Genomic DNA, 17,474 nt, shown 5'->3' on the forward strand with positions numbered 1-17,474 from the left:
GCAGGGCCCCCCTGCAGCCCGCTGGCCAACAACAGTAACTCCCATTGAGGAGAAGTTGTATCAAAGTTCAGGAGGCGTGTACCTACACCCTCTAGTGTGTGTGTGTGTGTGTGTGTGTGTGTGTGTGTGTGTGTGTGTGTGTGCAGGTGTTTTCATTTAGCTGCAGAGAGTTGAGCCGTCCGGAGCTGCACAGACACACACACTCTCACTCTCTCTGGTCTGTTTCTCTTCTGCTTCTTCTTTTTCTTCTTCCTTCCATCCCATCATCATGTTTTTTGATTGCTACTTTCTGGTGACGGCTCTCGCGGGGCTGCTGCTCGTGCCGCTGCTGCTCTACGTCAGAAACCCGTTCTTCCTGAGCGACCTGAGTTACGCAGCGACCGCGCTCCGGATCGGGCTGCGCGTCAGGAGGTTCAAGACGCAGAAGCCGTTCTACAGCATCCTGGACTGTTTCTTAGACAAGGTGGTCACCCAGCCGGACAAACCCTTCCTGCTGTTCGAGGGCGGCAGCTGCAGCTACCGCCAGGCCGACCGGGAGAGCAGCAAGGCGGCGCGGGCGCTGGCGGCGCAGGGGCGGCTCCGCGGGGGGGACACGGTGGCCCTGTTCCTGGCCAACGAGCCGCTCTTCGTGTTCCTGTGGCTCGGCCTGGCCAAGCTGGGCTGCACCGCGGCGCTGCTCAACACCAACATCCGCTCCAAGTCGCTGCTGCACTGCTTCTCCTGCTGCTCCGCCAAGGTGCTGGTGGCCGGGGCAGGTAAGGTTGCATGGAGGGGCAGGGGGGTCAAACTCAAAATCTTTCCAAGGGGGGGGACAAACTTTTGCATGATGCCACTGTACATGATAAAAGGAGATAAGATGGGATACGTATAAAGTAAAACTAAGAGCATCTGAATAACACTGTGAGGTAAACTAGACCAGGGGTTCTCAACTAGTCTCACTCTGGGCTCCACATCTTCTCATGGTCATTAAGTCGTGACCCACTTTTATAGAATTCAAACCAAGAATTTTTTTTAAGCCTTTAAAAACTAATTTTGCTCTTTACTGAGCAAAGTGCATTTCAGAGCACATGAATGAAACTGAGGAGTTACCATGACAACTGCATGTACGGAAGTGAATAAAAAAATATCAAACTGCACAAAATGGAGACCAACAAAACGATATATTTGACTTCTAATGCATCTCTGCATTCAGAGCATGTTCACTAAAGTGAATAAATATCAAATTGCACAAAATAAAGACCCACAAAACAAAACAAGGTATTTTCACTGCATTCAGGCCACATTAATAAGAAAGTGAGGAGGACCATTACAACTGCATGTGTTCACGTGTCTTGTGTGCCTTTCAAAATAAGTTATTTTTCAAAATAAAAGACATGTCCAACATCAGATGTGCATTAAATATTATTTACTTTTTTGACCAGCTGTCCGCGACCCATCCAGAACGGGTCCGCGACCCACCAGTTGAGAACCACTGGACTAGAGGATAGAAAGAAGAGGATGACATCACACGAGTCTGTAGAAGTGGTTTTAACTAAGAAGCGCTGCTGTCTGTCTGTCTGTTCTGTGTCAGACCTGCGCGGGGCGGTGGAGGAGGTGCTGCCGGCCCTGAAGGAGCAGGGCGTCCGGGTCTTCGTCCTGGGGGAGGACTGCGGGGTGGAGGGCATCGAGAGCCTCTCTGACAAGATGGAGCAGGAGTCTGATGATCCTCTGTCCCCCCATTTGAGGTCCCACGTCCACTACAAGAGTCCTGCTCTCTACATCTACACCTCAGGAACCACCGGTAAACCTCCTCCTTTGTTTCACTTGCAATGCAACAACAGTACAACATGCACTGCTGTCTACAGTTATAATATGTGGATAATATACCATGTCATACTTTAATCTGATGCGCTATCTGATGCAATACACCTGGCACTTTAAACTGATGTGCACTTTAGGGCACCGTGCAATACAACTTGGTACCCATGCACTCCTGCACTCTAGCACTTGTCACTTTGGCCCAGCACTTTTGCACCTTACTGTATCTCTCAGAAACTCTTTAGGTCCCACTACCCATGGAAGTGTTGTAAAAATGTCTTAAAAAAAAAAATGTTTTATCTCGTTATAGTTGTTTTGTTAGGCATTGCTGCTATAATCTGGCACATTTACATGTTTTATATGTTCATTAATGTGCACTGTCCCACCCAAATAAACAAATAAAGTAAAAGTAAATAAAGTGGTTAAAAGTAGAGGACAGAGTCAATGCTGCATTACTTCTTTCAATATGGAAAACATTACAGTTTAAAACACCTTTATACCAATTCAATCAGCGCATGTAGTGCATGAATCATGATTGTGTTTTAAAGCAACATTGCGGAGTTTCAGCTCCGTGCTTCCACCATCTGGGGGGAAAAACGAAAACGAAACTTAACAGCGAGCGCATCCAGCGTTTATTCCCATTAATAAACGACGGTATTTCCCACATGTTTGCAAGGAGACTGTGTGGCAGGTGGTCGGGGGAGGGGGGGGAGGGGGTGTGTGGGGTGGGGGGGCGGCGGCGGCGGCGACGACGGCGACGACGACCGGAGGAGAACCGTAGTTTCGCTTTTACCCACCACGTCTCTCTCCGACGCAGAGGGGAGGGGGGAGGAGGGGGGGGCAGTGATTCGTACCCGTGCAGGGAAGTTACATAGTGCAGTTTCAGCCGACGCGACCTGGCTCAGGCTGCGGCGGCAGCACCATTCATCCTATTAACCATTTTTCTACCATCGCAATGAGTCTGGAAACATTATTTTAAGGCCGAAAAACTCCGCAATGTTACTTTAACACAATCATGATTCATTCATGATTCATGCACTACATACCCCACCAGACAGGCAACACAACACAACGCTTCCCAAACCAAACACCAACTGTTTGAAGCAGATCAATGAAAGAAGCATGGAGCTCCTTCACCACTGCCAATAATTAAACTCACACATAAACTAACATTCAAAAAGCAAATAAAAAGATATCTTGGAATTTCATACCTGTAAAACACACATACACATGCACATACACATGCACACAAATGGTTTTATGTAGGGTCACAGGGTTTCTTGTCATTTTCATTTGTTTTAGCCTTTTATTATGTTATGTTATTTTATGTTATGTTATTTTATAACCACTGTACTAGGGCTGACCCAAAAAATTAGAAGCTTCGAAGCTTCGTTCGTTGCCATGGTAATCGATCATGAAGTCTGTGATCCATTTTTTTTTTTTTTTTTCGGTTCTCATCGGCAATTGTTACATTAAAATGAGTTGGCGACTTGGCATCCTGGAAACCTGCCTGAATTTGGAGATATGCAGCGTTTGTTTGCCACTACTTTCATTATTTCCGCTACGATCGCGCACCTCCGCGGCCGTCGAAGCTTCGATTTTGATCGATTTTATGTCCGCGAATATTCGATTATCTAAATATGATAATTGGGACAGCCCTACACTGTACATTGGAGTATCTTACATACGTTCTTTGATGTAGATGACAATCCGATTGTGCAGATTTTTTTTGTTTTTGTTGACTTGTCTTGTCTTTTTCGTGTTGTGATTGTAGATGTACTGTATGTTTAAATGCCCTGTTTTTAAATGTGGACCAAGGAAGTCTATAGCGCTGCTCTAGAGCGCAGCTTAAAGGGAATCCCAACAAATAAAACAAATGAAACAACTCCATGTGGTCCTTCAGGGCTTCCCAAGGCGGCGGTCATCAACCACGAGAGGCTGTGGCTGGCGTCTTTCCTCCAGTGGGTCGCCGGCGTTCGGTCGGACGACATCATCTACGTCTACCTGCCTCTGTACCACAGCGCGGGCTTCCTGATGGGACTCTGTGGATCCATAGAGAAAGGTCCAGACACCAAACTCTGCCTTCACCTCCTTCACATCCACATCGCTCACAGCTGCACACACATGAGTTTATTAAAGGTTAAACTAACAGATAAATGACCGCGAGTTACACGCTCTGATTTCCCCCCCCCCCCCCCCGCTGTTTGTTATTTCAAAGTCCTAAAGTTCATACGTTTATGACTTGTCCCTGGTTCTTTGTGTTTTGTGGTTTTTTAGGCATCACTGTGGTTTTGAGGCGAAAATTCTCGGCCTCTCAGTTCTGGGACGACTGTAGGAAACACAACGTGACCGTCATCCAGTACATCGGAGAAATCATGCGCTACCTCTGCAACGCACCCAAGGTAAAAGCTCGTAGGCTACAGCATCAGATATAGGCAGAGTTAATAATGATTAAAGGAGAATTCCGGTCATTTTTTACCCCTAAATCGTTGTCCTGATGGTCACCCAGTGTTACACCATGGCTACCCGGCGCTAGCGATAGCCACAACGCTAACCCATGGGGGCAATTCTTTCAACCACAACAAACACTCAGAAAACAATCAAATATCGATGGTACATGACTGGAATCCTTAGAGACACTGAACTCATAGTGTAGAGTATAAACAGTATAAACTTTGTGTTTCTGCATGTAGCCACTCACCTCAGATAGCCCAACTCTGAAACATCCTGGAAAGACATTACACTGCAAAAAACTCAAAATCTTACCAAGAATATTTGTCTTCTCTCTAGTTAAAATGTAATTTCTAGTCAAAACTAATCTAATTATACTAAAAATAAGACTCATCACATTAAAAAATAGCTTATTTTTTAGACACTTTAAAAAAACTTTTTTTAAACTTTTTTCAACCCTATTTTCACTTGAAATAAGTAGAAAAATCTGACAGTGGAGCAAGTTTTTCTTTCTTACAAGCACAAAAAAACTTCCTTTCACTGGCAGATACTATTTCAATTCAAAATTTGTTTGAAACAAGTGAAAATGATCTAAAAACAAGTTGATTTTTAGGTGACGAGTCTTATTTTAAAGAAAGAGATTAGTTTTGAGTGGAGTTTTTGCAGTGTACTATCCGATCACAGAGCGCCTGCTCTCCCCGCCACAGAAACTAACACTTTGTCCTTGTCGTGATGATTTCTTTACTAAAATAAACGGTGGAGCAGTGCAGTGGTAATGTCCAAAATATCTCCAACTGTTCATTTTTGTAAAGAAATCATCACAACAAGGACAAAGAGTTAGTTTCTGTGGCGGGGAGAGCAGGCGCTCTGTGATGGGATAGTAATGTCTTTCCAGGATGTTTCAGAGTTGGGCTATCTGAGGTGAGTGGCTACATGCAAAAACACAAAGTTTACACTGTAACTATATGAGTTCAGTGGTGTCTCTAAGGATTCCAGTCATGTACCAGAGATATCTGATTGTTTTCTGAGTGTTTGTTGTGGTTGAAAGAATTGCCATCATAGGTTAGCGTTGTGGCTATCCCTAGCGCCGGGTAGCCATGGTAACTCCGGCTTGCCTGCATCAATTTTAGTCGCGTTTTTTGCTCCAGACACTGGGTGACCATCAGGACAACGATTTAGGGGTCAAAAATGACCGGAATTTTCCTTTAAGTGTGAGCAGCTGGTGCCTGTTGACAGTAGCCTATAGTATGAGGTGTTTTATGACCTGAGCGTCGCCTCACCTCCGCTGCAGAGAGACAACGACCAGGACCATAAAGTGCGACTGGCCATCGGGAACGGGATCAGAGCCGACACCTGGGCCGACTTCCTGCAGCGCTTCGGGAAGATCCGTATCTGTGAATGTTACGGAGCCACGGAGGGAAACATCGGCTTCGTCAACTACGTCGGGAAAGTCGGGGCCATCGGCAAAGAGCATTTTCTACACAAGGTCAGATCGGATCAGAGGATGTGGGCCTAATTGGGCCTTTTTACTGTTTTATTGCAATGTATTTATAAACTGTTTGTTATTCTGTAATTTATATAACCTTGTTTTTACTTTTACTTTTAGCACCCTCTTAATTGCTTGCCTGGGTTAATAAAGGTTAAATAATAAAAAAAATATATAGGCAACAAGCGGCAGAATAGGAAAACAACAAGAAAGTTGGCATTACAATTTACATTTTTGCATTAGTGAGACTTGAGCTCAACCTCTAACACTAAGCACCAGCCCATAACTCATGGAGCTAACTGGCTAAAGATGCAACCTGGTCTGAAGCTCCACAAATGGACAGAAAATCTACATATTTCATCTTGACAGCAGGGAAATGTTGGTCATTTGTTTTTAATAATAATGATTAATTTGTGGGGGGAAAAAAACTGACTGCAGCTGTTTACATGACAGCAGGATTCAAAATGTTTTTGAAAAATCAATATCAAATTCTGATATTTAATATTAAAGGGATATGCCAACATTTTTCTTTTGTGTGGGCAGGCTAACACTACCCATACACTTCCAGTGTTTGAGCTAAGCTAATTACAGGCGATACGGCTCTATCTCCCTTGTTACTGCACGCACAGTGGAAAGGATGGTGTCTATCTGCTGGTCATGGACTCGGGAGTGAGGCAAGACACATAAAACAAAAAAATGTTGGCGTATTCCTTTAAAAATAATGGCTTGGGTTTATAAAGTGTTTTTCTAGGCACTCAAAGCTCTTTACAGAAACTATTATGCATTAATACCACATTCACACCGGTGGTGGTGAGCTACGACTCTTAGCCACAACGAGCCAAGGTGGGTAAAGGTGTTTTGCCCAAGGACACTACGACAGCGACTGGGATTCAAACCTCCAACCCTCTAGTTATTTGGCGACCGCTCTATCTCCAAGCTGCTGTCGCCAAACTTCATCAACCATGACTCCAAGAATCTGCTGGTCTAGTTTATAGTCAAACATTTTCATGCCCTGTAGCTCATGAAGATGCAGAGCGGCACATTTGGTGTCAATTGAGCAAAAACTGTGGAGAGGAGAAAAAACATATTGATGGACTTTATATTTTACACTTGGTTTAATTGTGCAGAGGTTTCTGGAGTATTGGGGCTGCGTTTTAGTGAAAGTTGCCAAACTTTTAAAATTTAGATTAATTTATGTCAATTGCTATTGACATGTGTTTGCAGCTGAGCAAATCTGACATTGTGGCCTACTCACTGGACCTTATGTGCAAAGTTTTGTGAGTTTTCATGCAGGGGAAGTAGGATGACCTTGGGAAGAAAAGAAGAATAGGCAGAAAAAATAAAACCCAGTCTTCTGCCTGTGTTCCAGATGGGATATAAGTACGCTCTCATCAGGTACGACACAGAGAAGGAGGAGCCGGTCAAAGACTCCAGAGGATTTTGTATTGAAGTGCCCAGAGGTAAGTCAGCCTCCTCTTAAAGGGATATTTCCAAATTTTTTGACAAATTGGCCCATTGCCATAATCCCTATAGTCATAGCAGTAGGTTCGTTACCTTTAATTGTCGGTGCAAGCTATTTTTAGAACGGCGGAGCAGAGCCGTGAGCTGCTCAGAGCTACGCTACGGAGGCTCATTATGGGATTTCTTGGTTTCCCTCATCAAACTCATCAAATACACAATCCAACAACTCCACAACGCTCTGGTGGACAAGTTGTGAGCTGCACATTCACCACGCTATGAGATAATAACACACGTTACCACACAGAGTTGTTTTAGAGGGAAATACAGAGACTGTTGATGAAAAACTGTCCCTGAAGGCAACGCGCACCAGCGGTTTTGCATGAATTTCCCTCTAAAACAACTCTGTCTGGTAACGTTGTGTTATTATCTCATAGCGTGGTGAATGTGCAGGTCACAACTTGTCCACCAGAGCGTTGTGGAGTTGTTGGATTGTGTATTTGATGAGTTTGATGAGGGAAACCAATAAATCCCATAATGAGCCTCCGTAGCGTAGCTCTGAGCAGCTCACGGCTCTGCTCCGCCGTTCTAAAAATAGCTTGCACCGACAATTAAAGGTAACAAACCTACTCCTAAAACTATAGGGATTATGGCAATGGGCCAGTTTGACAAAAATGTTGAACTATCCCTTTAAACACGAGTCTCTCTCACCTGCAGGAGAGACCGGCCTGTTGGTGGGAAAGATCGGGGAGCGAACGCCGTTCAGCGGCTACGCCAAGAACACGCAGCAGACGGAGAAGAAGAAGCTGCGGGACGTGTTCGTGAAGGGAGACCTGTACTTCAACAGCGGAGACCTGCTGAGGGTCGATGAGCAGGGCTTCGTCTTCTTCCAGGACCGGATCGGTGACACGTTCAGGTGAGTGGAGGAGGAAACACACAGGAAACACCGCAGGGAACAGGTTTTTATTCTCTCAGTTCAAGTCAGGTTGGTTGGTTATAATCACATTTGGCTCCATTCAAAACCTTTCAATATTTATTTCCCTGAAGCTATTAACTCATTGAGTGCCAGCCCTTTTATAAAATGGTCAGTGCCATGTGCCAGCGTTTTGGGGGCATTTTGAGTAATATTTCAAGACCCACGGAATATTTTGTTCTATGACTCTGAAAACACCAAACAGCTCAAAGGAAAGAGGAGACTCTCTATTTAACTAGGGGAAAAAACCATTTGTTTGTACCTTGTTCCATTCTTGATATATCTTAAATTGAATAGAGCCTGGTTGCACCAAAAATACCACTTTTTTTCTAGAAAGCTGAGAAAAATGCATTTTTGTTAATAAAGAGAGTCTCTCAAGAAAAACAGTGATTTATCCGTTTTAATTTTGGCTTCAAAAACATGTAAGACCTCTGAAAATTTCATTTCACATGTTTTTTCATTGTACAATATAAAAAAAAACTAAAATACAACAAGTAGGAGTCCTACTCTGCAGAGTGATGCCTGCTCTCCTACTTCCCCTGCAGTTTCTGCCCCCTCACCCTGTCCTAGCAACTTTTTCCAACTTTTTTTTATCTCCGTACCGATCGCGCATCTTCTCCTTCTTCTTCACTTCTTGCTCTGATCTACAGTCTTCTTCGTTCTACACATCCCAGAAGCCCCAAAATTACTCACACTGCACAACAGCGTCCCCATTTACAGTACCAGCTGCAGAAAACTGCGTTTGACGTACATATACGTCAATGGCACTCAATGAGTTAATATCAAACACGACAAACCTTTATTTCCTCATCATCTCAGTCATTTCTGGATCATCCTGTTTGTTTCTGCTGCAGGTGGAAAGGAGAGAACGTGGCGACCACGGAGGTGTCCGACCACCTGGTGATGGTGGACGGCATCGCCGAGGCCAACGTCTACGGCGTCAAGGTGCCAGGTACTGATGATGTCACACCACTGACTTTCACTCCCATCTGATTTCAGAGCTTCAGATTTATTTATTTATTCTTTAAAACATGGGAACAGTACATATTGATGGACATTGACACGTAGCCTAAATATGTGGGATTGTAGCCAAGTGGCTCATTTCCATCCCCAGTCCCATTGGCAGGTTGATGTTAGACATGAAAACCAATGACAATAAAAAGTACAAGAGGCAGGACTAGGACAATAAAACACCTTGACATCTTACACAAAACATATATGAACGACATAAATATACATAAACCACCAGTTAACTGACCAAAGACGGTTAAAAGAGTGGGTAAGGGGACCAAAAGATTACTGAGAAGTTATAAAGTGCTACATGATACCAAAGGTGGTATTATTACCAATAATAACCAATACTGATGAAACTTAATCAGAGACAGTTTCAAATTATAGTTACGCCTCTAAAACACTAAAACTAAAACTAGGCATGTCCGATATTGGGAATTTGCCGATATCCAATCTGCCGATGTTGTCCAGCACTAGAATTTCCGATTCCGATAATAACCGATACCGATATGCAGGCCTTTTTCCCCAAAAAACAAATTAAAGCAGACGTAAGCAGAATATTTGTGTTAATATAAGTCTTAAATAGTTGTATCTTCCGACAGCAATCACTTCTATAGAGTGTTTGGTCTGAAACACGGGTCTGTCGGTCACTCTGCTCTGCTCTGAGCCCAGGAGAAAACTTTCCTTGTATCCTACAACCTTTATCCAATGAGGAGAGAGAACGGCATAAAGGGGCGGTCCTCTCTGTGTGTGCAGCCAAGGGATGCGCCTGAATGTGGTGACGTAGGGACGAGGGCGGGGACTGCTAACTCCATCTGCTGACAAGAAGTTAGACAAAACCACCGGATCGCTTACTTCTGCTTTAACAACATACCTCCTGTCAGGAATTAACACATTCCTGTATGCCTACATTTATTGTGATGTGATGCCCCACTGGATGCATTCCACAAATTGACATTCTTTATTTGTTTAGCGAATTAAAGGGACAACGAGGAGTTTTGGAAAAGTGAAGTGTTTCCACTACATTTATGAGCCTCCGCACCGTGAAATTCTTTGACCGGTGCAAGACAGACTCATGTTTTCATTCATCAAGAATTAAAGTCAGAGGTTGGAAGACGATCACATACCGTCGTAGTTCCCACCATAAACGGAGATTCGGCGGCGTTATTCTCATGACTCGCCACGAAACCGAAAGTAAAGAAACGCTGGTCGGCTCGACCAGCATTTCCACCACCACTAATAATAACAAAATAACCATAGAGACAAAACCATATATTTATCTAAAATGGACCATTAACAAGTGGTAACGGAGATTCATCCACATTAATATGAGACTTTTTTATTGTCGCGGAATTTTTCGTTCTGCCGATGGATGTTCCAACGCTACTTATCTCACTGCGAAATCCAGGCATTACGTTATTGGGTTTTCATTATCGGGTGAAAAAACGATAACGATATGGACAGATATTACATTATTATGCTAATATCGGGCCGATATTATCAGACATCCCAAACTGAGGCCTGGACTGAAGCCGGATATCTTCATCCCCGTTTAAAAAAAATAAAAAACCTCTGTCCACACCACAGAAATATCTCTGTCCATAAGAAGAGGCAAAACTGAAAACGATCTCCTCTGAAGCCTGCAATGCCACGCCCGGCCGCTAGGTGGCGATGAGCAACATGTAAAATACCACCGAAGATTTTGATTTTAAACCGTGGACGCTTGGGGCTATGCAGGAATATCGGGTACAGCAGACGTGGAGTGCAGTTGATGCAACAACGTTACGTTCATGTGTAGAGCTGAGATGAAACCTGAAAGAGCAGAGCTCACATAGATAGCCCGGTACATGTCGGCCATTGTTGTTGACAACTGTTTTGCTTCAATGCGTTTGTAGCTAGGCGCTTGACATCATCGCGTCATCACCAGCTCCGTTTAACATCGCTACACGGATCCACTCAATCGTATATTTTTTTATTTCTCCTCTTCTTTTATCAGTTTAAAAAAATCTCCGTTTATGTGGCTGAAATCGCCGTGTTGGTGTGGTTGAGAGGCCCAATGGACAGAAAAATGTGCGTTTAGGAATATATCGTATTTGTGTAGTCCAGGCCTAAAACACAAACTATCTTTCTGTCAGTGGCAATAAAACACTGAAAATAGACATTAAATGCCAGAATGTAACCGACTAGGGCTGGGACGATATGCTTTTCTCCCGATTCGATTTTTCTACGATTTTTTTGGATGGCGATTCGATTTAAATTGCGATTCTACGATATTGCCGATTCTCTCGATTTTTAGTCTTTAGCATTTTTAACATTTATCTGCACACAAATACTGTAGGAGCCTATAAATTAACATACTCCATTATAAAGTGAACTTAAACCCTTTTCAAAACATGTACTCTCTGTATGCAAAAAGGCTAACTAATGCACATTGCACAATATTTAAAAAAAATCCCCCCCCGCAAAAAAAAAATTCCAAAAAGAAAAATCGATTAAAAAAAAAAAACGATTTAAAAATCATCAAAAAGATATTGCGATATTAATGTGAATCGATTTTTTCTCCCACCCCTAGTATAGACATCAATCAATTCTTTGATATTAATATATGAAACTTTGCTAAGGAATAGTCTGCAGTTCCTCTGAGATAACAGCGAATAGATCACAGATCAACTTTTTTATTCTTTTATTAGAAACACTTTCCTTCAATAATAACATCCAAACTTGAATCCTCCTGCTCTCATGAGGTCGATGAGTTCATCCATGTGTGTGTGGAGGGGAGTGCACTGATTTACACAACCATAGTAGGTGGTGAAGAGGAATAACTGTCCACTGTGATGGAAATAGTTGTTCAGACCAAATTAGTGCAGACTGCACTGCCAGTATTGATTCTTTATTATGAGTATTGATCCTAAAACATGTTTTGGATCGGAGGTATTGATCCATGAGTATAGTTCAGCATATCAGTAGTGCCAAGTAATAATCACATTAACGCTGATATCTCAGAGGAGTTTTAAATCTAAAGCAACTGGACTTAGTTATTTGTCTAGGAAGATGTTTCACCTCTCATCCAAGAGGCTTCATCAGCTCATGTAGCATCTGACCAGTTATTTGTCTTCCTAGACAAATAACCAAGTCCAGTTGCTTTCGATTTAAAACTCCTTTGAAATACTATGACCTGGACAAATGAGAATATGCACAAGATTAACGCTGATAAAACACAGGCTTTTCGTTTGTACAATGTTATTTCATCTGAGTCTGAGCTTCTTAAATGTTCTGTCTCATATGAAGTTTCAGATGAATCATTAACGGCTGTAAATACAAACCACATGAGATGAATCAGAAGCAGGAGAGCATGTGTTGTAAAAACTGTGGCGTTTATGTTGCTACAGTTTGAAACAGTATTCAGACTGTTTCATTCAATCAGTCCTGTTTGTTTTTCCTTCTTCTCTGACCTTGACCGAGCAGGACACGAGGGCAGGATAGGAATGGCAGCACTGACGCTGAAGGAAGACGTGGACTTTGACTGCGTAGCCACATATCAGCACGTCAAAAACCACCTGCCCAGCTACGCACGGCCGCGCTTCATCCGCATACAGGTAAACACACAACACACAGATGCTGCTGCTGCTGCTGCTGCTGCTGCTGCTGCAGGGGAGGCTGTACCAGAATGAAAACACTCAGTATGTTTACATGACAGCTGAAATTAATCTAATTTATGGCCTTAAAGGGATAGTTCAACATTTTGGCAAATTGGCCCATCACCATAATCCCTATAGTCACAGCAGTAGGTTTGTTACCTTTAATTGTCGGTGCAAGCTATTTTTAGAACGGCGGAGCAGAGCTGTGAGCTGCTCAGAGCTACGCTACGGAGGCTCATTATGGGATTTCTTGGTTTCCCTCATCAAACTCATCAAATACACAACCCAACAACTCCACAACGCTCTGGTGGACAAGTTGTGACCTGCACATTCACCACGCTATGAGATAATAACACAACGTTACCACACAGAGTTGTTTTAGAGGGAAATACAGAGAATGTTGATGAAAAACTGTCCCTGAAGGCAACGTGCATCAGCGGTTTCGGTGTGAGTTTTTAGTGGGGAAGGGGGTTTTGGGGGTGCCAACCAGGTCTCTCTCCTGGTACGTAAGAGATGTTTTTTTAGTCAGTCTTGGTTTTGTCTTTTACCCACTTTTAATTGTACACACAAGAAAACCACACAAAGGAATTATATATGTATATATATAAATATATAAATGTATAAATGTATATAAATATATATCCCTTTTTTTGAAGTGGGGTTGTATGAGATACAAATGGCCATTAAAGGTACAGTAGGGATGGGGATCTTATTCTGTGGCATCCAATCATGTTGAACGTGACATTCTCAATGACTGGATCAAGATGTGTCAATCAAGCTGCCGTCTCGGTCTCTCCCTCCCTCCCCTCTTCCGCTGTTCTAAAAACAGCTTGCACCAACAATTAAAGGTTAAAAGAAAGAGTTTTTCAGACTCAGACTCTGAGCTAGAAATCTCCACTTCAGCAGCACTTACAGACACCAAACCTTCCACTTTGATCCCTTTCTATATTCTGAAGGTTTTTACAGAGGGGATTGTTGATATATCATTCACAGCCTCATTTATACAACATTTTATTACTAAAAACATGGAGACATTTGATTTTTTTTTTGGCTGGTGACAGTATTTTCTCATTTACAGAGTGATAAAAAGAGATATCCAAAATCCTCCTCTGTAAAAACTTCTGACTCTAATATGTCAACAAAATAAAACAAGAATTTTGAAAGTAGCTTTATCCATTGTTCAGGTTTCAGTTCTGGAAATGTATGCAAATTTGCGCATATTTAACTAGATATTGCCTCATTTACATTAAAACAACAAAACTTGCGTCTTAATTTAAGTGATAAACTTGGGAAGTTTCATGGTGATATCTGTTAGTTAATTTTTAACCCTATTCACCTGTAGTGTCTCCCCTTAATTAAATGACCCCTAACCCAAATAAATAAATAATAAATTAATGAATAGTGAATCTTAAAGGGATAGTTCACCCAAAATTGAAATTTATCCGTGGCTTCTCTGAGTTACAGGGGGTCTCGGCGTAGCAGTGCATGTCCATATAACGGTTGCAAATGGATACCAACTGTCTTCGTAACAAAAAGACACACCAAAAAACATCCAAATACCTCCATGCTGCTCGTATGTAATGTCCGTCTTGTATTGAAGCTTCTCGAAGCTCCTCTTCCCAGTTCGTCCAAATTTGACGAACCGGGAAGAGGAGCTTCGAGAAGCTTCCGCTACAAAACAAGCTTGAAATATATAGACTTATTTAATTTTTTCGGGGCTTCAATACAAGACAGACATTACATACGAGCAGCATGGAGGTATTTGGATGTTTTTTGGTGTGTCTTTTTGTTACGAAGACAGTTGGTATCCATTTGCAACCGTTATATGGACATGCACTGCTACGCCGAGAAAGAAATTTCAATTTTGGGTGAACTATCCCTTTAATATAGTGTTGTGTGTGTGTGTGTGTGTGATAATAATTAGATTGTCCCTGTTGCATGGTTGTATTGTGTCTAACCCTAACTGACATCCCCGTGGCAGGACGCGCTGGCCGTGACGGGGACGTTCAAGCAGATGAAGGTGAAGCTGGCGGAGGACGGGTTCGACCCCGCGGCCGTCGGCGACCCACTGTTCTACCTGGACGACCAGCGAGGCTACGTGCCCATGACCCCGGAGATCTTCAGCTCCATCGCAGAGGGACGGACCCGCCTCTGAGCCGCTCGCGCTTCATTAGCACATCAACGAATCAAAGAACATCTGATTTCTCTTTTTCTTTTTTTAAAGTTTCTAGTTTTTAGCCGATACAGAAGAATCTTTGTGCATTTGATGAACTGTCTACTGAGATTACTTTTAAATCGTCTGAGGCACTGGGTAGGAGTTTCAGGTACAGCTTTGAAATGGTTTTATTCATACTTTTCAGATCGTAAGTTCTGTGTCGCAGCAAACAATTACACATCCTCCCTCACCCCACTAAAGTACGGCGTGCCCCAGGGGTCCGTCCTGGGACCAATTCTATTCTCATTATACATGCTCCCCCTGGGGCACATGATACAAAAATATGACGTGTCTTTCCATTTTTTATGCTGACGACACTCAGCTGTACCTGCCCGTAAACGCCACCGACCCTGGGAAGTTGAGTGCTTTACTAGATTGTATCACTGCTGTCAAAAACTGGATGTCGCAAAAAAAATTTCTTCAGCTGAACGACAACAAAACCGAGGTTCTCGTTTTTGGCCCCCAGCAGATAACTAGTGGACGCCATCAAACCCTCTGCTAGAAACCTCGGGGTCTAAGCTAGCAATCTAAGCTTTGAACAACATACGACTAAACTTGTACAGTCTTGTTTTTATCATCTCAGAAATATTTCAAAGATTAGATCATTTTATCTTTTAAAGACACAGAAATGATTTTACATGCTTTTATTTCATCACGTCTGGATTACTGCATACATTGCTGACCTTTTATCTCTGCACATTTCTGCCCGCCCTCTGCGATCCTCAAATAAAGGTTTTTTAGCTGTCCCTGGGGCCCGACTGATGACAAAAGGGGACAAATCATTCTCAGTCCGGGCCCCAAGACTTTGGAACGATCTGCCAGAGGACATCAGGTCAGCTTCATCAGTAGCTTGTTTTAAATCCTTACTCAAAACGCACTTCTATCGAAAGGCCTTCGCTGATTTTATTTGATGTCACTTAATTTGTCTTTGTTGTCATTTTAATTGTTTTTACTGGAAAGCACTTTGTAACATTTGTTTTGAAAAGTGCTATATAAATAAAGTTTATTATTATTATTATTATTATTATTATTATTATTATTATTATTATTATTATTATTATTATTATTATGTTGTTTTAAAGGTATAGTATGTAGGAATTCCCCCCATCTAGCGGTGCGGCTGCATATCCTAACGTATTCTTGATGTTGCATTCACGTGAAATCGGGCAGATGTCAGACAGACAACAGATGCTGCATGTAACAGGATAAACAAGCGTCTATGTAAACAAGTGGTCCGCCAGCACGAGGCAAAACAATACAGGCGTGACGATATGTTGTCATGGTGATGTGGTATTGTTTTACCGTCTTTCTCTGGTGGAGTAAAATGACGTCCGGTTGGTTTGCCGACGGCCGTCTGCCTGACTGCACCTGAATGCAACACCGGTGCCTCCGTCCTTCCTCACACTACACAGTGGTGACAGTTTTAACAGGCCGTTTCCGTGGTTACCTACGGTCACGATGCAACATGGCCGCCTCGGTTCGGTGCGTCGCCCACTTATGTATTTGTAACGACTTGGAACAACTCATTCTAAGGAACCAGAAAGCTTTCATTTGTATGCAGCTGTGATTCACCTTCAGTGAAATACGGATTTATGAAAGACAGATTTGATTTTTGATAATAAAAAGCCAAATAAGTTACAGACTGGGGATTTAAAGATCCCATATTATACTCTTTTTACTCAATTTCACTCAGCTGTCAGACGTCCAACTAAACTGTATTGTAAATGTTTTGCCCCAAACTGATCCGTGGTCCTGAATGTCGGCTGTCTAAAAGTGGCTCAGATGAGCTCTACTGAGAACAAGATGTTTCTGTGCCTGCACCTTTAAGTAACATGGTGACTGTACATGGCAAAGATGATTACCACTTTATGACTTAAGATTGGTCAGTATTTCATCAGTTTAGCTCAGGAGTTTCTTGCTGTGCACTGCAGCCATAGAAACAGACGCGGTAGACGTTTTATGGCGCTGAGGGACCGGCCTCACTCCCGTCGTGACGTCACCACAGGAGCTGAGTCTGAACAGCCTGTAGCAAAAACTATTTTGTGTGCTGTTTGTGTCTTTTTAAATGGACCTAATGGACCGTGAGAGCTGTAACTGTGTAGTGGAAAAGGGCCGTTGGTCTTTTTGGCAACAAAATCCTCGCTGGTCTTAGCAAAATGCCGACATGCTTGTTTCCAGTGTGTGAGGAGAGCAGTGGGAGAGCGTGATAGGAGGAAGGAGGCAGCAGTCATTACCATAATTCAGATTCATGAACGGGGGCTTACTGTAATTACCCTAGTTAGAGTAAAAAATCGATTTTTACGATTTCAAAAAATCGATTTTTACGATTCCAAATAATCGCGATTACGATTTTAAATCGATTAATTGAACAGCCCTAGTATGTAGAGACCAGAAAAACCTGTTTTTCATAATATGGGACCTTTAATAAAAAGTGTGGGTGTGAAC

The 17,474-nt window shown here is 42.7% G+C and overlaps 1 protein-coding gene and 1 long non-coding RNA gene across 2 annotated transcripts in view; both read left to right on the plus strand.

Annotated features, from left to right (window-relative positions):
* LOC311005308 overlaps nt 1–17,474 on the plus strand; it is a 457,476-nt gene that overhangs the window by 423,462 nt on the left and 16,540 nt on the right. The window lies entirely within an intron of this gene.
* On the plus strand, nt 207–15,497 carry LOC311004745 (long-chain fatty acid transport protein 2-like). Its single transcript, XM_083996914.1, has 10 exons — nt 207–755; nt 1,571–1,780; nt 3,701–3,859; nt 4,075–4,199; nt 5,540–5,734; nt 7,104–7,194; nt 7,910–8,108; nt 9,020–9,117; nt 12,642–12,772; nt 14,796–15,497. The coding sequence occupies exons 1-10, from the start codon at nt 269–271 to the stop codon at nt 14,967–14,969; spliced, it is 1,869 nt and encodes a 622-aa protein (XP_083853040.1). The 5' UTR covers nt 207–268; the 3' UTR covers nt 14,970–15,497.

The sequence above is a fragment of the Trachurus trachurus genome, assembly GCF_905171665.1.
Source record: "Trachurus trachurus genome assembly, chromosome: 3".
NCBI lineage: Eukaryota > Metazoa > Chordata > Actinopteri > Carangiformes > Carangidae > Trachurus > Trachurus trachurus.